General features: G+C 41.0%; 1 protein-coding gene across 3 annotated transcripts in view; it reads right to left on the minus strand.

Annotated features, from left to right (window-relative positions):
* Positions 1–472: 472 nt before the first annotated feature.
* The window catches only part of qkia (QKI, KH domain containing, RNA binding a), a 165,761-nt gene continuing 150,426 nt past the window's right edge, over positions 473–15,807 (minus strand). The window contains exons 5-8 of one of the 3 annotated variants that reach the window (XM_084310862.1): positions 10,535–10,622; positions 6,550–6,966; positions 3,736–3,807; positions 473–2,489 (exon numbers count right to left, since the gene is read on the minus strand). In XM_084310862.1, the coding sequence (XP_084166988.1) occupies positions 2,473–2,489; positions 3,736–3,807; positions 6,550–6,966; positions 10,535–10,622 (594 nt within the window). In that variant the 3' untranslated portion in view covers positions 473–2,472. Of the gene's footprint in view, positions 2,490–2,599; positions 3,808–6,549; positions 6,967–10,534; positions 10,623–15,807 lie in introns of those variants that run through there. The other 2 variants (XM_084310861.1, XM_084310860.1) reach the window with 2 other exon arrangements.

The following is a 15,807-nucleotide window of genomic DNA, read 5'->3' on the forward strand; positions in this document are numbered from 1 at the left end:
CAGAAACGACTGTCGATAAGGCACTTTGATTTGATCCTTAACCTCTCTGGATGTCCGTCTCTCAGCTTGCCCTAAAACCTGCTTCTTGTGACTTCCCTAGGGTATGACTCATTTGGTCTTCATGTTCCTAGCCAATAATATCCACGGTAATAGCATTCTTCCTCATCAACTCTTTTAATCCTTTTTTCTTAGACTGTTTTATACTTTTTTTTTATTTTTTATATATTTTGTAATGCAAGTTTAGTATAAAAAGCTAAAATTGCCAAAAATAGATTTGTTTTTTTTCTTCTCCAGCACCCTGTAAAATTATCTAATTTTGTTCTCCTCTGTATTTGTATATGCAATGACGGGTATCTACATTATATATATATATATATATATATATATATATATATATATATATATATATATATATATATATATATATATATATATATATATATATATATATATATATATATATATAAAACGGGTATGTATAAAGCAATTTGAACAGGCAGGCATGGCTTTCAGATCCTATTTTTTTTTTGTTCTTCTTTTTTTTTTGAGAAAGAGTTAAAGAAAAGACCATGGGCTCAGGAGCTGGACTATCATTACGGGGAGGTGTGACACATTGTGGATGCGATAACTTTGACATGGTGTGTTAAATGTTAAAAAGAAATTAATTCGTATTAAAAAGTGATAGAAACTCAAGTAGATTTTTTTCGCAGGACGGCTAGTATGCCAACCTGGTGTCTTGATTATGGTAAAATAAAAACTAAACAAAAAAAAGGTTTTTAAACAAATTAAAGAAAAGCACTCAACACAAAAAGACAAATTGGCCAAAATGCTGAGATGCAAAAACAAAACAAAAACAAACATTATTTTGGCAAGGTGGTTGTGGATGAAACAACTCAAAAATCAAATGAGAAAAATATGTATATACAAAAAAAATCTTCACGAAAACCCCTCCCCAGCAATGTACTGTAACTGAGTAGCATCTTGACTTAGTGTCATCTGTGTTTTGTCACTTTCTGGGAAACTTAGAGAAATAACTGATTGGCTTGTCAATTCAGACTGAATGCAGGCACCACAACAACATCACACCCTTCCAAACTCTAAAAAGTCAGAGAGCCCTCTGCGAGTTAGATACAGGATTATTATAGATATAGTTAATCAGGAAACCCTTTGGCTAAATACGCACACTTAATACTTAGTTTTTTTTTATCTTTTAGATCACAGCTATTCATTGAGATAATTTTCTAAATACATCAGGCACTGTATACTGGACGTAGTGTGGATGGGGGCAAAGTAATGGTCAGTAGCTAGCAGGCTATATATATATATCCACTACTGTCCCCTAAACCACCAACACATCCTACTGTCATTATAGTATTAAAAACACATCAACCCAATTATTCCCCTTCCCATCCTGCTCTTCAGTGCCTTTAGTCTTGGCTACCTGTTCCACAACAAGGCTGCCCTATGTCGCCTCATCTTTTTCCTCATAATCCAACAAACCTGCCTCTGTTGGCTAGTCCTTAAAAAACAGAGCTAATTAGCTAGAGAAATGTGGAACAAGAGAAACCATAAAAACCATAAGAAAAACCAAACAAAAAAAGGGAAACTGAACAAAAAACAACAACACAGAAATCATAAAAAGCTCCACTTGCAATCAATTTAGCCATGCTTTTTTTCTTTCTTTTTTAAACATACAAGACAGCCGTTTTCAGGGGCACACCCAGAATGTGTCAGCACGCAATTATGTCTCAGAGCTTATTAACAACAGGACTACATGTGAAAAATGACAGAAATTAAAACAAGTTGGTGTGAGTGTCTGTTCTCTTTCCTTCCATTTCTTTTTCTTTCTTCCAACAAGCGGGTGAAGGAACAGGGTGGGATGTAGGGAGGTGGTCTTAGGTTTTAAGGAGGGGGGTGATGTCATAATTATGAGACAGTATGGTGTGGGGGTTCAGTTCCCATTTAGCGTTGTTCAATTTGTTAACTAGCGAGGGTCACCGAATCAAAGCAGATGGGGGTGAAGTTGGGGGGAATAGGATGGGGTGGGGATATTTATTGCTATATAATTCAGTGCAGATTCGTGGAGGAACAAACATATACACGTCCACCCAGTATGTGATTCATGAAGAAAAAGGAAGAGAAAGAATGGGAATTAAAAACTCAATGAACAGAGAGAGAGACGGGGGGGGGGGGGGAATTATAATTCACACAACTTGTTTGGGGTTTTTGTCGTGTTTCTGTGAAGATTGTGTTTGTTTTTTATAACTTCTTTTTCGTTCTCGTTTTTAATAATGTTTTTATCAAAACATGTTAGGGTAACTGTACGAGCAGGTGCCTCCCTCTCTCCCTCTCTCCCACTTGCGTCTGAGAGGCTAGCAAAAGGCAATTACCAGTTAACTGATCAGCAGGCAGGCTTGGGGCGGCTCGTCATTGGGTGAAGAGTTCAGAGGTCAGAGGTCAGAAGGTCATGTGTTAGTTGCCGGTGGCGGCTAGGTGGTTAGAAACAAAAACAACAGAAAAAAACAAAAAGATAGAAAGGATATTAGTGTCAGCAAGAAGAGACCGATATGACATCATTTTAACAAGAAAATGAATGCAATCTCTTATTATTGTTTAACCCCTTCATTTCCCCTGCAAAAAAAGACAAAACCGAGCTAATCTTGGTTAAAAGTCATGGCGTGCCGTATGGGTACACCATGAGCCCCCACCCTGATTCAGGTAAAGCTAAGGTGGCATTTTAATCAAAGCGCTACACATTGCTGCCCCGAGTACCAACAAACAGAAGCAAAGAGGTCAAACAAGACAAACAAACAAAAATAGTACAAAAATCTAGTGTTTTAGTTTCTTTAAAGTTGGAATGCAAGTTATGAACAGTGTGATTAGTGGTAAGAAGACTTACAATAACTAATGTTATGCAATGGGTAACGGGAACTAATGTTATATGTGCAATGAGTAGATTTCCGATCCTTTCTCTTTATTTATCAGTATATTTTATTTATATATACATATAAATATATATGTATGTATATATATATATATACACACACAAGAACCATAAATACATTTGTTATAAAATGTTCATTTATAAAATGACAGTACCTCATGTACAACTGACATATAAAAAAGGAAAAGAAAAAAGCACTTTATCTTTATTTCCGATGAGAATACAAGCTACTTCTGATTCTGTCTGTGTGTGTCTGTCCTCAGTTAGAAAAATAAAATCCAAAAATAAAAATAAACGCCGTTTGGTAGCCCACTAGCTCTTAGGTGAAAACTTACAGAATGGAGCCAGATCTCCTTGCAGTTCATTATGTGGAGAGGGGGATAAAACAATGTATGGGAACAAGTGTGGCCTATTTTAGGCGCTAATCTCCCATCAGAGGAATGTCATAAAATAGCTTAAAACACTGCCTGTGTAGTACTACCTGTCCTGGGTTCCACAGCCACACAAAACCACAACCATCGAGAACGAGATCGCCTGAGCGCTTGACAAATATATACACTATACACCCTATGGATATATGTGAAGTACTAAATGTAAACAAAATGTGCATACCACAGTCGACCATTTAGCTGGAGTGTGGGTGTACGGGGGTCGGAACGGTGGCGATAGAAAATAAAAATTATAATAAAAAAATATAACATAATAGACAATATATAAAAACCCAAATGAGGCATCAAGGCATAACATAAGAATGTAATGCAACATAGAGTGTATCTTGAGACTAAACTGACCTCTGTCGGTCACAATCCTTTGGTAAGGATGGACCCGGGGTTCATGCCGTCTCACTTTAGTAGCCATTGCACCTAGATCGCAACAGGTCCACAAGGTTAGAAACCATTCACTTTGAGGGACAAAAAAAACATCGTCATCTTGTACAGTAATCACATTCACATTTCTTTAACATGGCATTTGTACTACTTAGGTTATACATGGAACATTACACAAATTATAATACATATGTTCACACACACAGGCATTCATTTAATGTATAGAACAAATGCAATGGAAAAAATACCTTATTTTGAGTTTTTTATACTTGGTATTTATAAATGTATAAATTAGGTAATAAAATTCCACAGTGCTCAATGTTATATATGGAGGACTATCTGAAAGGGGGCAGGGGGGACAGGCTCTCTGGCTATCTGGGGGAAATAATGTGATTCTTCCTGTGGGATCCAGAGGGGGACTCAGAGAAATTAGTCTCTTTATTTTGAAAGGTGGCAAAATCCAATATAGAGCTCTGGTGGTAATTGAATAGTGCCAGACACCGGCTGTGTCTCTCTCTCACCATTTAATCTCCAAATTCACCATTTAATCTCCAAGTAAATCTGCTTGCAGACAACTGAGGACGTCATTTTCCTCAGGATATTTGTCACAAATGACTTTGTTCTTCCTACCGTATGGTTTCTCTGGGTATATAGGACACACACACACACACACACACACACACACCTCCACCTCCACTGTATCGTCATTCTGTGTTCATGTATGGCCAAGTTAAAATAACTGATCTTAAAAAGGCTAAGTCTAAAATAAAAATAAATAAATAAAAAAAATGGAAACCATCTTAGAGGTCATCTCTCTCCTGCTTTTAATGCCATGCAGCATCAATATTTTAGAGTTAGATTTGCTGCCAGAAAGAACGGTTCCGTCTCGGTTGTTATGGGACCAGAGACTGAAGAGTGATGCGGCAAGCACCATATTTCTCCTCTCTTCATTACACTGAAAGCCTTTAGAGAGATTTGTGTCTGAAGTCTTCATTGGCTAAATGGGAGCCTATCGGAGATGCAGGATGGGTCGCCGCGGCAACACCCTGGGCATAGAGTCAAATGTGCACTCTGCACACTTGCGGGCGGGAAGAAAAATCACACTTCCGAAGGCGGTTAGAACCTTGGAAGAAAGTTTGAAACTTCTGAAGGATTTTGCTCAGGAATTGTTAAGCTGCATGACAGCGACGGTTAGGTTCTGAAATCAGCCAACATCTCCCCTGGCCAAAATAGGAAAGTGTGCGTGTTTGGCTGCAGACTACACAGCTGCCTACATTCCTCTCTGGATGTCCTAGATGTCCTGAAGTTTACCTCTACTTGCCGAGTTCAGTTATATGCTGTGTCTAGGTACAGTAGCACAAGCCAAGTCTGTGTGTATCCGTTTGTGTTTGTGTGTGTGTGTGTTCCACAGGGCCTTGTGTAGCTGAAGGCACCAATCGATAGTGTGAGTAAATAAAACGCACTAAGCTGGTGTAACCCAGCGAGTTAAAGAGAGAAAAGCCAGTTCCCCACGCGGCTCCCAGGGGCACACCTCAAACACACAGGGCAGCACTGTGTGTGTGCGCGCGCATAGACAACACCTGAGGTCATGTCCTGCATGACTGAAGCAGGAACACTCCCAGGTGAAAAGACATGGGGTGTACAAGCATGGCGTTGGAACACTATAGCCTCGATGCAGTCTCAAGATATCTTCTTGGCCCCTTAACTCCAAGCGGAGCATAGGCCATCGACGACTCTTCTTCATCCAGCACGGCTTTAGGCCGTCTATATAAGATAGATTCATATATACGTAATCTGTGTGTGTGTGTCTGTCTCTCTGTACGTTTGTCTGTGTCCATAACTCCCAACAGTTCTGATCGGATTTGGGCCACACTGGGCATATAGGATGATTTTCATATCAGTCAATGACAAGGATTTCAATTTAATTAATTTCCACCTATGTCCATTGAAATCAATATAGCTGACGTTACCCTTATGGGGAGGCTGCCTGCTTGGTATAGGTGTAGGCATCTCTGCGAGTGCCTTTCTATTTAGTTAGTATGTATTTGGAAATGCATAGCTTTAAATGTTGTCACACGCGCATATATACACACATACATACATACACACACACCACAGAGCCTACTACAGAGCTACAACACACAAACTAAAAAGGGAATATCGGGTATTAACACAGTGCTGAACTTCATGAGGGCGATACTAAAACAATGGCGAACAGGGAGAGGGGAAAGAACGAGAAGACTGGAGGAACGTAATGAACATCCCCAGTGGGAGAGAGAGGGGGACTTTCTACGAGCATCAAGTCCTGCCTGCGGAGAACAGCATAGAGAAATCATTTCCAAAGCTGCAGAAATCCGAGGGGATCTGCTGCCAGACTGAATATGCCTCCAGGCCAGTGCATGAAAGGGTTATAGTGCAAGCTGTGTGTGTGTGTGTGTGTGTGTGTGTACATGTCTGTCAACGAGCATGGATGTCTCATTTCAGACTAAGGCAATTCCTCCTATATAAACCTTGCAGAACGAAGGCTAAATAAAACCTGAGAACCTAGCTGCTTGGTGAGAGAGGAGCTAATATAGGAAAACAATCTTGCCTACCTCCTAACAAGAGCCTACCGCCGAAGAGCCGATCCCCTAAGAAGGTGACTCCTGCCCCCCTTCGCCCTTGTATTAGTAAGTCCATGTCAGCCATGTAGCAGGCCATCCCATTATCAAACACCTCCACCATCTCCACACAGTGAGTTTGTCTGTTTAGCTCCTCAGGTGGACACGACATATTTACCTTTCAAAAAGTCCTGACTGTGGCTCATGGAAGCCGCGTCCAGCACCCCTCCGGGGTAAAACAAGCCGCCGTCCTGTCCGGGCTGGCCAAAGCCTGCTGCGCCCATCCACGGTCTCTTACCTAGAACCCCACTGTGATCTATGGGGTATTCCAGCAAGGAAGTGGGTGCCAGGGCGTAGGGGTAGTCATAAGGGGTGGCGTAGATAATACCACCATCCGGCGATGGGGGCACCAGAGTGGGGGTGCCGTTTTGCATCATGGCGGCCATATGAGGGGGCCGAAGGAGGTTCATGAGAGGGGGGCCACCAGGCGTCTGGGGCCGCATCATCTGAGGCGGCAACATTTGGCCTGGGCCCGCTATGAGACGCTGGCCCTGAGCAGCCGCTGCCGCTGCTGCAAGAGAAAACGCAAGGGGCGCTGCCATAAGAAAGAGAGAGAGAGAGAAAGGAGAGAGAGATGGAGAAATAGAGGAGATAGATTGAGAAGGACAAAGGAGGATAGAGTAAAGGACAGAAGAGAGAGAGAGAGAGAGAGAGAGAGAGAGAGAGAGAGAGAGAGAGAGAGAGAGAGAGAGAGAGAGAGAGAGACGTAGTGTGGTGGTGTGGTTGGTCAAAATCACAGGTGAAAAAAATCAGCGAGTGAAAGGTCCAAAAGCCGGGAAGAAGGGGGAGTGGCAGAGGGAGAAGAGGGAGGGGCAAAAAGGGCAAATTAGTCCATGCAATGATCACAGTGGTGAACCACAAGAGCCACAATTTGTTGCAAAATAAAAACAGAAGAAAAATAATAATAATGCCACATAGCAAAAACATAAGGCATAAAATGCTGCAATCCCCAATGCACAGGCCATAACAAGCATACCAATCACCATGGCAACTAAGGCTACACATTCATGTATCGCAGATGGTACAGCTGATCAAACAGGTAGAAAACACAACACAAGCCAACAGAAAAGGAGCCGTTTTAACATGGAGAGGAGACCCACAATGGAGAGCCAGTTGCACATTGGGTTTATTGGAAATGTAACAACATATTGGAATCTGTAGGCCTGGGCCTGGATATGAGGGCTCTCCGTTGTCATAATGAGGCCACATTATATTGGAAGTTGTTAATCCATAACAAATATTGCTCCTCTACATGGCTGGAAGTCCATTTGAGTTGACACAAAAATGAATCAATAGAAATGGTTTTCCAAAATGGTTCTGCATTTGCGGATGCTTTCAACTGCATCACACACAGCAATGATCATTCCCAAAAGGAAGAGTGCCTAAACTACTGCTTTATACAGTAGGCAAGCCCTCTTTACCATGGTTGTCACAAATGCAATGGTGCTAAACCATATGGTAATTCAATAGTCAAATCAATAATTTTATTAGATTGAGAATTGAAGAAAGTACAACCATGGTGGCCAACAAAATTCATTATCACTGCTACAGTACAATGGAAATGATAAACAAGATTCATTATCACTGCTACAGTACAATGGAAATGATAATGATAAAACATGTAAACACGATTCATTATCCATGCTACAGTACAATGGAAATGATAATGATAAACATGTAAACAAGATTCATTATCACTGCTACAGTACAATGGAAATGATAATGATAAACACGTAAATGGGTCAAAACGGGTGCCCCAGACAATAAGAACACCAAGCAGCCACTAATAAAAGAGGCTTTGGGTTGAATTTGGCATGAATCACAGGCATAGCTAAGGATAGAGAGCTAACAATTGGTGATTGAGGTTGTTTGTGACAGATGCGTGAACTAGGCTACTATCATGCAAGAGATCAGTGGGTGGGATTTCGCAGTGTGCTGAAGGCTTAGAGGCCACCCAGCCTGACACTGAGGCAGTGCGATTGCATCTGGATGGCAGGGGAGGAGGAAGGGGTAGATGGATGGATAGATTCAACAGGAGAGAGAGAAGCGAGAGGGATGGAGGTGCTCTCCTTGGATAGATGCTTGTGTAGGTAGATGGGAATTTGTTTGGAATGTCATTAAGAGAGAACGATGTCTAGTATGATGGTTAGGGATGGGTACCGAATTCGGTACTTTTGAGGCACCGAACCGAAACACGTCGTCGGTACTACCGAGTATCGAATCAAGTGAGAAACCGAGAGAAAAAAAAAAAAAAAAAAAAAAAAAAAAAAAAAGTTTACCTAGGATTTGACTTGATTCAACAACAAAGCAGTCGGAGCAATGACAAGCCGAAAACTGTCGAAATTGTAGTTATTTGAAGTTTGGATTTTTTTTTACGACTGAGGTAGGTAAATTACATTTCTTGAGACTAAAGTACCGAAAAAAGGTACCGTTGGGTACCGGTATCGATTCACAGGTACCGGTACCGGTTCAAATGTGAAAGGTACCCATCCCTAATGATGGTGTGTTTACTGTATATTAAACTAAATTTGAGACTGAGGTAAACATTAGTCCATGAGAGATAACGTCTGAGGTAAACATTAGTCCATGAGCGATAACGTCTGAGGTAAACATTAATCCATGAGAGATAACGTCTGAGGTAAACATTAGACCATGAGCGATAACATCTGAGGTAAACATTAGTCCATGAGAGATAACGTCTGAGGTAAACATTAGTCCATGAGAGATAATGTCTGAGGTAAACATTAGTCCATGAGAGATAATGTAGTCCATGAGAGATAATGTCTGAGGTAAACATTAATCCATGAGACACTGTGAGGTAAACATTAGTCCATGAGATACTGTCTGAGGTAAACAGTCCATAAGATACTGTCTGAGGTAAACATTAGTCCATAAGATACCGTCTGAGGTAAACATTAGTCCCTGAGATATAGGAGGAGTCTAGAGCCATATGAAATCCGTAATTTCTTTCCAAATTCCATTTGATTTTCCCCAAATTCCGTTTAAAATATATATATATATTTCAGAATTCCGTAGTTTGCTTTTAACGCTCATTTTACCATCAGAAATGGTGTCTAATAAGTGGGAATGAATAAATGTCCACAATTTAATAAGATATAACAGTCCATTTAATGTGTTTAAGTGCTGCAACTCAGAAATACAGTTCAATTGTACACAATATCTTTCAAATAATATTGTGACAAAATAAAAACACACATTTCAAGTGTAAACAATAGATACAGCTAGCTACTACTGACATTATCACAATGTAAGTAGCCTAGCTATATCTATTCTATTGTGATGAAATATAGTAATGCATAATTTAGGCACCTTTAGTTTATTTAGTTTATAAAGGACAGCGTGTACTGACAATAATTTGCATTAAACAAATAGATTGAGTGCACCAGATTTAGCAAGAAGCTATCATTTCCATCTATAGTCCTATGTACTGTAACAATACATAGCTATTTAATCACAATAGTGTCAGTGATTAGCCTCGCCCTCTAGCTGTATCTATTGTGATCACCAGGGATCATCGTTAGAGAGCTGGTGTGTTTTGGGAAGCACAGTGTTGACAGAATTTGCAAAACACCTTATCGCCGGTCATATAAAAGTCATTAGGATACTGCGCTGCTCTGAATTTAGGGCTTAGTGTGGAATTTCTTCCGACGTCACGTTAACACCGAAGCAGCTAGACGCTTGGACATTGCTGCGTGTAACACGCTGTAGCGTCCCCGGTCGTGTTTGCTTTGCACCAAACGTTCCATGTTCTCACGAACAGGGAATTTCAGTCCAGATTAGGGCAAATTCTGCAATATTCCACGTTTACAGATGATTCCATTTTTATTGGTCAATTCCGCGATTCCGTCCGCGTTTCCGTGAACGCGGATTTCATATGGCTCTAGATGAGTCTTCGTTTCTCTTTGGAAATGTGATTCTGTGTGATCAGTGAAAGACTTTGGGATAATGATTATTCCTGGTGTTGTCAAACATTATTTGACAATCAATGAAAATACTTATTGTGTGTGTGCTCATTTCGATAATTGTTCTACCGGGAATGGGAATCGTGACACCCCTAGTGTGTATGCGTGTGTAATGCTTACGTGTCTTGATGTTGGTGTCTCTGTATGTCCCGTTGAGAATGGCTAGCTCCATCAGCTGCATCTTCTTCAAATTATCTTCTCCTTCCGCCTGCAAAACACAAAAATGTTTATACATTAACATAAATCACACACAAAACGCACGTTAACATAACTCACACCAATTACACAGACGTGTCAATGCAACACACACCTCTCCACAGGCTCCTCAAACAATCAATCACCACTTCACAGCCTACACGGGTGGATGTTGTTAACTGGGGTTGTGGGGACAGTTTAATCATTTGGAGGAGACGCCTCAACAAGCACTGGTTTGCTCTGGTTCTTTAGCCAAGCAGAGATTAAGATGAGCTACACGGCCGTCACCACTAGAACGACAGGTGCTACCACCAGTGACGGAGATGTTAGGAGTGCATATTCATAATCCATATCAAAATGTTTAATTGCTGTAATTTTCTTTGTTCCCTTGTGCGGAATCAAACGCACACTAACTGCTCCAGCTAATGTCAGTCATGTCAGTTAATGTTTTGGATAAATAAATTCAAAAGCAGCAGCCAACGTCATTATCGCCAAATATTAGGGGACTGAAATTATTCACAGGAAGCAATTAAGATAGCACGCACCTCCCCCCCCCCCCCCCCACACACACACACCATCAATTCACCACCGCCTACACCCCCTTTCCATTTCCCCTGCAGCTAGAGAGTAGCCAATAATAACCATGACAATGCCCCTGGGATTCTTCAGGTAGTGTACCATCATACATGTATCTGGTTTGGTGCGATTCACTCACTGTAAAAACCTAAGGACAGACAGGCGGACATTCCAGCTGCAAGACCATCCTTTAGTAGCTGACTCACTACAGTGAGACATTTTATTATTGCTACAAGGCAATGATTTGATGGCTTGTTCACAGTGTCTTTGTACAGTGCATCGTTTTATTATTGCTACATGACTGTTTTGATGGCTTGTTCACAGTGTCCGTTTCTCTTCCTAAACATAGTCAAACATGTATTCAAAGATACAATATGAATTATTTATTACTGTTCACATGAACCACCAACAGGCCATGGGGCAGAAAACACTGCATAATGAAGCCAGATAAAGATAAAATACCTTTCAGTTAGATGTGGGTTCAATTACCAACCAGGCCGGAGAATAGAACCCGCAAATTAGGCAGAAAGAACAATAACACAAAGCATCCGTTTCAAGGGGATGAAACGCACACATTCACAAAACCACATAGGCACACTCGCACACAAACCACACAAGACACAAAGGGGCGAGGCCAGCAGCCTGTTATTGGTGGTAATAAAAGCAGGGTTTAGATTGCTATCCTCCTCCATCTCTCGATTCCGTCTTTCTGTGTAGTCTGTCTGCTGGAGCCATTCACTGTTCAACAGCTGTCTGATGCTCTATTCAGCCCCAGGAAGGTAATGCAACAGAGACCGAGACAGAGAGAGAGAAAAGGGGAAGAAAAAGTGAAGAAAGAGTTAAGCTCTCCCCTGAGACTCTCAAGGCACAGAATGAGAGGGAGAGAAAAAGAGAGTGAAGGGAAGAGAGAGGAAGAGAAAGAGAGCAAGTGAGAGGGAGAGGGAGAAGTAGTAACAGTGTCTGGTCTTACTTGACTACCTATAAGACTATGGCTTTGGGTCGTTTGTGCGTGTGATGGTTCATACTACCACACTGCTGCCAATTAACAAAGCAAGAGCCTCTTTCTCTCCCTCTCTGGCCATCTCGTCATCTTTTCGTCTAATGAGGTCAACGCTAGTGCACCAGAGCAAAACCACAGAGGTCCAAGTCACACTACCTCTCCCTGCAGACAACATGTACAAGTCATATCAACAAACAAGTGGGGGCCATTAAGCAAACGCATTAGGGTGTAACGGTACACAAAAACCACAGTATGGTACGTACCTCGGTTTTGAAGTCAAGGTTCGGTACAGGTTTTCGGTACAGTGGGGGAAAGTTTGGCTTTCCATGTTCCACTCAGGGGTGATGTAGTGTGCAGTAACTACCGTACTTTTCGGACTATAAGCCGCGGCTTTTTTCCCCATTTTTCGACCCTGCGGCTTATATAACGGTGCAGCTTATATGTGACTCGACGTGACCAAACCCGAAAATGTAAAAATCTAAATATTGCTTTTTTGACTGCATTGAAATGTTATTTATCTGTTCCCTTATTTGCTAAACTTAATACAACTTGTAAATGAGTTAATTCTTGTTATTTGTCCGACAGTATTGTGTCCCAATGCTAATTACATATGGTAATTGAACATTAAAACACCTGCGGCTTATAGTCCAGTGCGGCTTATATATGTACACATCATTCAATTTAGCTGCTGCGGCTTATAGTCTGGTGCGGCTTATAGTGCGAAAAGTACGGTAATTGTACTTGTAGGGCTGTCAACGAATATTCTATATTGAAATTAATAATCGACTTGTAAAATGTTTTACGGGGAGGCGAGTTGAGGGCCATTTGTCACGTGGAGCGGTGTAGAGTAATGGCGATCATCGCAACAAAGCCAATTAAACATGGTCGGAGTCGGATAACGAGGTCAACAAGGGGAGTTACTAATCATTATTAATTAGCCTGTGTTAATACTAGACACTAGCCCATCATGCCTAGGGGCAACGTATAGCAAACATCTTGAGATCATCCTTCTAATATCAATGGGTTGCCTTTTACTCTCCCTCCTTGTGTAAATAAATCAGAACTTGACCTCTTCTACAACAACTCCAGCTAAAGAAACAAGTGGAAAAAAGACAGCTTGATAAATTCACTAATCACTCAAGTTCTCTCTCTCTCCCTCTCGCTCTTATGTCATTCTCAGGACCTCAACCTCCATGTGAATAGGGTGAATGGGATCATGCTGAAATAAGTTTGTCATATTGTGGTGCATTCCGTGTCCTAAATGAATAATAACTAAGGCTGAGACTATGCCATTTGGAATAAACGATAAATCGGGACAAAATTATCGATAAATATAGATTTCTTTATTATTATTTTGCATGTGAAAAGAAATTTTAATAAGTTTAAAATACCTTTTTCTTAAAAAATATAAATTATTTAACATTGTTTCGTGTGTGTGTGTGTCACGTGCACTCCGTAGTTTTTGCGATGCTGTAGTTGGCCCACGACACACCCTATACGTAAATACGTTTTTTCTTTTTTAACACAAAACAAATTTATACGCGACGCAGTTATTGATAAATCGATAAGTGGTCTCAAGCTTAATAATAACAAGCAAACAATTAAATTAGGCTAGTTTGAAATGTTATTTGGAGCCTTGATGTCACACTTTATATACTGTACATATGAAAAAGAATCCTTGCAATTATCATTATATTAATTTCTTCCATATCACCCAGCCTTAGAACAGCCTGTAAGATTGGTTGGTCTTGGGCTGAAAGTGAGCCTCAAACTGCATGGATCACACACACAGACGTATAAAAAGGCTATTGACCAACAATGAAACAGCTCCTTAGCGTCTTGGCTCAGATCAAGTGCTGGTGGCCCTTTGGGCTGCGGTGCGAGTCTCCAATCTTGACAGCAACCAGGACAATGACCAGAGGTTGAATAACTCCTGCTGGGGCTTTCCTCACGGCAACACCTGAATGCCTCTTGACGTGGCTAACCTTTTAAAATTCAGAGAGCGTAATGAATTCACAAGAGAGGCACTGAGGGAGAGAAAGACGGAAGAAGAGAAAGGGATGTTGGGAGAGAAAGAAAAAGAGAGAAAGAGTATGTATTGTCCATGACAAGCTGGAGATGAGAGCAGGGATTCCCATTAATTACCTAGACTGTGGCGGTCTAATTAGTCCCGCCACAGTTGTATAATGAACCAAAAAAATAATTATAATTTGAATTATAATTCTTTTTCTTTTTTAAATATAAAGTTTGCCAATAGGGATGTATCAGTAGTATTGGCAGTGGTAGTAGTCGTAATAGTAATACACTATTTTTTTATGTTCTAAAAAATAAACCAGTTCAACACAGGTAACCACTTTTGCTTCATTTCTTTGATGGCTCAAATGTATGCTCTAGTCCAGTGGTTCCCAAACCTCTCCTCGAGACACCCCAGCCGTTCCATGTATTTGTTAAATTCCACCACCAGCACACCTGATTCAACTAATAAAGGGCTAGTTAAGTTGAATCAGGTGTGCTGGTGGTGGAATTTAACAAATACATTGAACGGCTGGGGTGCTTCGAGGAGAGGATTGGGAAGCACTAGTCTAGTCGATTTTGTGTTTTGAGCACAAAGTTCATCATAGATCTAGCCTCTTTATTTTGCTCTCAAAGTGCACCAGATTGATGCATTTAACTTTAAAATGTACAAAAAAATACAAAAAAGTCCGGGGGGGGCATGCCCCTGGACCGCCCTAGAGGGTCGGAGGTTCACCCCCCATAGTCTCTGAAAAGGTGAGAGATGCAATATGTTACAATGTTTATGTGCGTCTGTGTGAGTGAGTGCTGTTGGACGATGGATCTGCAGGGTGGTATGGGGTTAAACAGGCTTTGGGGAAGTGCGTCCCATCATCCAGCGATCTCTGGCTGTGTGGCACAGCGCCTGGTGAGCACAGAGACACAGGACAGAGGACACCCATGCTGCTAGGATGAGCTGTGCGTGTGTATGTGAGAGAGAGCGGGTGAGTGAGTGAGTGAGAGTGTGTGAATCCGACAGATACAGCTCCATATACTCAATGACACTAACTTGTTAGCTAAAAGCCAAACACGCTAAAGCACAAACTCATGTTTCATTACACTAAATAAAATAAAGCTAATACACAAAAGCTGCATCATCACCGACAGGAACACAATGCAGTCATTGTATGGGTTAAGTTGACAGTGTAGCCCAGGGTGTGATTATTGTGACTACTAGTCGGTAGGTCAAGCTATGATTTTGACAGTGTATTAACTTGACTACTAGCTAGTCAGTAATGGTATGGGTTAAGTTGACAGTGTATTAGAGCTGTCCCCGAAGCCTGTTTTTGGGCTTCGAACTTCGTCAGGGTTCGAACCTTTGGTTTTAATATAAAAAAATAACGTTTTTTTTAAATAAATATCCTCAATTTGAATAAAATTATTAATCTGATTAAATTAAATGGCTGCTTTTTTATATAGCGCTTTTATCCAAAGCGCTTTACAATTTGTTACTCACATTTGACCCATTCACTCACACATTCACACACCGACGGCGGAGGCAACCATGCAAGGTGCCAACCTGCTCATCGGGAGCAATTAGGGGTTAAGTGTCTTGCTCAAGGACACATCG

Source organism: Notolepis coatsorum (assembly GCF_963971535.1).
Source record: "Notolepis coatsorum genome assembly, chromosome: 3".
Classification (NCBI taxonomy): domain Eukaryota; kingdom Metazoa; phylum Chordata; class Actinopteri; order Aulopiformes; family Paralepididae; genus Notolepis; species Notolepis coatsorum.